At 36.5% G+C, this 6002-nt stretch overlaps 1 protein-coding gene across 2 annotated transcripts in view; it reads right to left on the bottom strand.

Moving 5' to 3' along the window:
- Positions 1 to 1716: 1716 nt before the first annotated feature.
- The window catches only part of LOC146463673 (uncharacterized), a 42051-nt gene continuing 37765 nt past the window's right edge, over positions 1717 to 6002 (bottom strand). For both annotated transcript variants that reach the window (XM_085084281.1, XM_085084280.1), the window contains 2 exons: positions 4030 to 4186; positions 1717 to 3491 (listed from right to left, as the gene is read on the bottom strand). In XM_085084281.1, the coding sequence (XP_084940407.1) occupies positions 3334 to 3491; positions 4030 to 4186 (315 nt within the window). In that variant the 3' untranslated portion in view covers positions 1717 to 3333. The remainder of the gene's footprint in view (positions 3492 to 4029; positions 4187 to 6002) is intronic.

Here is a 6002-nt window from a genome sequence, read left to right as displayed (position 1 = left end):
CGCTTTTTTAATCTGCTGCCTTTCCAACTCCTCAATTATGTGACTTACTTAACTAAAGAACCTTAAAAGTAATTTCAGTCTGTTAAAAAAATTATTCACAGAGTGTAAATTTCAATTTAATTTATTTGAGCAGTTATTGAAGCGTGAGTGGCATTATTAAGTTGTAACTGAATAGGCCTTATCACGGTTTTCGACGCCATTTTGACGAGTAGGCAAACAGGCTTGAAATAACAGTGTTTGTATGGAAATCCGATGTCAAATAATTTTCATAAAACATCGCTGCTGAAAAATTCATGAATTGGAAACTTTTGGCAATTGGAAAAGGAGTTTCAGAAAAAAATTGGAGGGACGTAGCTGTGCCAAAAAAGCGTCCAGTCGTGTTTTGAACTTTCCATACATTTCCCTGTATTTTTTTCCCGCAAACTATTTTTAGTAGCAGTTGACGCTGGTTCGCTTTACAGACAAATGTATGGAAAGTTCAAAACACGACTGGACGCTTTCTGGCACAGCTATATCCCTCCAATTTTTTTTTCTTAAAATCCTTTCCCTAGTGCTAAAAGTTTCCAATTCATGAATTTTTCAGAAGTGATGTTTTATGAGAATTATTTGACATCGGATTTTCATACAAACACTGTTATTTCAAGCCTGTTTGCCTACTCGTCAATATGGCGTCGAAAACCGCGATAAGGCCTATTCAAACTCTTCTATTTAATTGTATAATTAATCACTAAAACCGCTAAAATCTTTCACTAAAAATTCTTTCACAGCATCAATTCTTAAATGCATTTATAGTTTTTCCTTTAATTAACATCTAAGTAAAAAAAGAAGATCCTTTTAAATCTGATCATGATCATTTTAATGAAAGCCACAGTTTTGTAATAATTGAGCAAGGTAAAGAGGGAACATGAACAAGATCAGCTTTCACGGAAAGCACACAGTCTAGTTCATCTTCCTCCACCAGTTTCGGTTAGTATTGCTAAATCACATCTCACGACAAGTTTAAATACTCAATTATCACTTCACGTCAATACATAACGGCGTGCATAAAAATAATGGCGCACGCAAGGACGCATTGTTGATCACGCGAGATCATTTGCGACACAATTAACGTCTTACATGATTGATCGAGAGGACAAAAGAACGAACAACAGAACAATGCTCTCAGCCCTAAGAACAATGCAGCTGCAGGTTATCAGGGTCCACCGAAAATAGAGCTTTTGAAAGGTGTAGGTCTACTAGAGGTGATCTCGAAAAAAGAGGCGGTAAGGAGGAGGAGGAGGGAGTGGGGGGACACAACCAGGCATTTCAATTTTCACTTTCTGAATTTGTGAATGGCATCCTTATTCAAAGGATCACTATTGAAATAAAAGCTATCTAAAACAATACGTTTGTGTGGTCAATTATTCGTTTAAACGTTTTAGTCTACAGGCCCTTTGTAAAAATGGCGGACGTTTTAATACTCTTTAATTTGCATTCAGATTAATCCTGGTAAACTCGTTCTGAGTTAAAAAATCAAGAGAATACTAGGGTTAATTTCAATACAAACTAAAGAATATTGAAATGTCAGCCATTTTTTCGTAGGGTCTATCTTAGAAGTTTCTTTTTGTCAGTTACTAATGTTAAATATATATATTTTCCGTCAAGAATGATTGGTTGTGAAATACATAATTCTGACTGTTTATTAAATGTGATTATCGCATGATCTTCCACTAGTTTCTTGATGCAATTTTAATTAAACGTTCTTCATACCGTTTATTAAGGGGAACTGTCATCGGTTTTTTTCCCCTTTGTTAAAAATTGTGAAATAAGAGCTTCACTTAGCTAAAAAATAATTCTAGAATGACGAGAGGAAAGAAATCAACTCAATTCTCGAAAGGAAAAGAGTACAGGAAAGGAACAGGTTCTATAGGTTATAGTACTACCACCGTATGTTAAAAATTGTGAAATAAGAGCTTCACTTAGCTAAAAAATAATTCTAGAATAACGAGAGGAAAGAAATCAACTCAATTCTCGAAAGGAAAAGAGTACAGGAAAGGAACAGGTTCTATAGGTTATAGTCCTACCACCGTATGTTAAAAAATCTAAATACGTCTTTACTAGTCTTACAGTCCTAACACATCTCCGAGGAGACCTCTCAGTATAAGCCCGGGGGTTTCTTGAGGTCTCCTCGCCACTTCTTACTTCTTCTTTTAGTATCATTATTCACTGTAAACTTATGTAAGATCTTAGTCTATTATTCACTGTAACTTTCTATGAATGTATGTCGTGGTGATTAAATAAATAAAAAAAAGGAACAACTAGCGCATTTTGGAAACAAAAATGCGGGAATTTGAAAAATATTAGCATAGCAAGTTTCAATGCATTCCGCCGGATCTACTCTGTATCTGAAACTCACACCATTTTCAATCCCTTTCCTTTTTCCGATATAAACAAGTGCTCTTTGCAGAATGCTGCCTTGACCCAGAAAGAATATTCCGTCCAAGCAGACGAATGGTGACTTCTAAAATGCTCTCCTCTTTTGAATCCACCTTGGCTAAAAAACACGCGAAATAAAGGGGCAAGCAAAATGCTTTCTATGCAAATGGTTATAAAATCTGTACATCGACTTTGCACATGCGTAACATATATGCATTTATTAAAAATTGGATCATTGTATAATGCAATTACATGGATTTGATTGGCTTAGCGGCCATGGCATATGAGCCATTAAACCATGCCCGAAAAATAGCGACTATTAAATTGTCTTCTGTTTGTTCTTGCAAAGCGAAATTAGCAAGAACTAGCAATATGTCTTGATTGTTTTTAATAAAACAATTATTCTACTCGCACCTGTTGGATATGAGATGATAATAACCAACTCGGCGCTTCGCGCTTCTGAAATAACTGCAAGGCTGATCGAACTGCGTAGAAAGCTTAACAAGACAGCGACATGATAGAGACCAAACCGAGAATCAAAATGCAACCGTGGACAGCTGTTTTGAGCTGGTCGGCTGTCGTCAGCACGGTGTAGCAGCAAAAAGTAGAGTGGTCCAACAACGCGAAGGTCAGTTTTCTATTAGATGCTTCGCGCTTCGTCACAGTTGGCTATCTTTGTCATATCCAATGCTCGCTCGTTGAATAATTGTTAAGTGTATCAGATATATCGCTACCTTTTCGTTGTCCATTATAGTTCCTAGCAAAAAATGAGTCTGCAGATTGGCGAGTTCCTATTCTAAAATATTTTTAACACAGCACCTCCTTTGAGAGAAGAAATTCAGACAACCACCTCTGAAATGGTTTTAATCTGCCTTTTCAGTTGAACATCTTCAACTTCTCTTTCCAGGTTAACAATTCTCATCCAGCTTTGTTCCTCGAGGCTGTTCTCGCTTTTATCATGAAGCTCATGCGTTCTGCTCTGTGTTTTCTGCGCAGTCGGTGGTATGTCTCCAAAAAATTACGATAAAATGTTTCCACTGAGTCGGTGATATCTCTCTTTGCTTGGCCACATGGATCTAAAATGAATGACGTTGTTTGTTGATCAATCAATCAATCATTCGAAAGCGTGACAAGATAGTGGCGTGACATATTCCCTGGCTTTATCGAAATCTACAACTTCTAAATAATATCGATATCTCGGCGATTATAACACTTCCTTTAATTAACAGTGAGCGTTTTAAGAATTGTTTTTGTAAATAGGCGATGTTTTTAAGCTTGAAATGTAATATAGTTATTTTTCTTTCACTTTCTTGCTTGTAAATATACCCCCAGATCTTTATTTTTTAATTAGTTAATTTGTTGATGTTTGTAACTTTCGATGTCTTTTATCTTTCTCTACACTCGAAAAGCAACTGAGGAATAGAAAAATCTAGCGTCCCTGTGTTGACGTTACAGCCCTTTCAGAAATTTCACGTTTTTATACTACTCAAACCCGAGGAAGAAAAATTAATAAGGAATTTTTTTTTCGAATTTCATACAAGAACAGCATGAAGATTTATCAAGCAAGTCTCATATACACTTTAAGTGAGATTCTCCATTACATTACTTACACACCTTCTTCCTCAACTTTCCTCATCAACAACGGCTTATAAAAGAAGGCCTGGTAGAGCAGCCCAGAGATGGTTGCTATTAGCAACAGTCCAGCGCTGACAGCCACAGTAATGAAGTAGTAAGGGCTGCTGGGCTCGAAGAACACCATGGAGGCCTCCGTCTGGGTTAAAAAAAAAAAAACAAAGTTGAAGAAAACGATTAACACGAGAAATCCAGCTGCGCGATCTATCTTGTTACAAAGAATTCGAAGATTAACGCCAAGAATCCGAAAAATTTATCTAGCCTTTAATTTATGTAATATGCAACTTGGAATAAATTACATTATAACTATGAAATACTCACCACAAGACACTGCAGTTTTCAGCAATCTGATTGGTTCGCTCTTAAAGGTATATTACCCAATATACCGTGACCACCTTCTTTGAAAATCCGCGTTTTAAAACATGATAGTTGAACTGCACTTTCACTTTACTTGCTTTACATCGTTTTTCATCAGGCAATTTGCTTCTCATCGTTAGTTGAGTGTATAAATTATACCAGTAGTAAAGAATCTAACGAATCGTTAGGAAGTGCAGATGCCTTTTCGGCTTAATTATAAACCAATTGGACAGAAATAACCCGTGATCAGGCATAATTTTAGGGTTCTTATTAACATGACTGCGTTCTACTGTGGCATATCAGCATGAAATTGGATAATTGGATTGATTAGAAATTGAATTCGTAAATTTAAAGACTGCTGGATCCTTATGCAATTACACTATGTGAGAGATAGATAGGTGATTGTATAAGTGGAAATTTTTTGTTCCATCAGCCGACTACTTACAAACTGTCCTTATCCCAGTGCAATAGATACAGATGACAATAACAGTGTATATATTCTATTTGTCTTTTTGCTCCCACCCGACTCAATAAGCTTCGCTACTTTCGGGTGGGAACTGTACGAATGATGATATAAACTGTCGCTGCGGTCATAAAAGCGCCAGCGTTACACTTCAGGGTGGTCCATTGGAATGCAGGACGAGAAGAATATTCCGGCAACAGTTTCGATTTTATCTGCAGGGGCTACGACGATATCAGGAAGCGAGCTCCATCGTCGCCTGTGAAAACGATTATTCCACTCAACCCCATGATGAATAATCTAAAAGACAACGCCCTGTGCACTAGGTTGGCTACGGTCTAAGAGTCCATATAACGCCTCGGCTCAATTTTAACAAGCCATTAGGGTCCTTGTTAAAATTGTTAAATATTAAAAGCACATTAAAATAACGAACACTTCTTTCAAGGAGAAATTACTTTGCGCTTTCATTTTTTTTTGAGAATTTCTGAACAAACATCATTTTGGATCATGATTTTATGTTTTTTCCAGTTTAAAAAATTCTGAGAATTTGGTGATGCATCAAGACAGTATTGTTGGTGTTTATTCTCAATAACCGTCTACTTGGCAATGCTTAGATTTTGAAAGGTGAATTTGGGGTTTGATCTACAGGGGCTACATATAATATATGAACATAATCAGGATTATCATAGGAAATCTTTTTTCACTAGGACTGCTGAATTGTGGAACTCGTTGCCTTCTTGCACTAAAGCAGCTAATTCACTCCCCATTTTCAAGACTAGATTAATAGAGTCCTAAAATGATGACGTCATAAAAACTAAATTTATGAAATTATGGGATTTTTCCATATGATTGGAAAGGGCATGATGAAAAATGCCTACTTGCCAAAAGTCAGCATCTTATTGCGATTTGGGGTCGAGATATTAGCTCTGTTATACCCCGATGACTCCATACAAATCCTTCTAATTTTGCCTCAGTTCCAAACGTATGTACATATGAAAAAATCCCATAATTTCATAAATTCAAATGTTTGTGACGTCACACTTCAGGACTCTATTAGGATCTACTTATCTAAGCTTGTATCCTATAGTCCTCTGAGGTAGAGTGCATGGTGCCTGCGACATTATCTTTTATTTTCTTA

The sequence above is a fragment of the Pavona decussata genome, unplaced genomic scaffold, assembly GCF_977016875.1.
Source record: "Pavona decussata unplaced genomic scaffold, jaPavDecu1.1 SCAFFOLD_175, whole genome shotgun sequence".
Taxonomy (NCBI): Eukaryota; Metazoa; Cnidaria; class Anthozoa; order Scleractinia; family Agariciidae; genus Pavona; species Pavona decussata.
The sequence above is the reverse complement of the archived record's forward strand: the minus strand, read 5'-3'. Positions and strand labels throughout refer to the sequence as shown.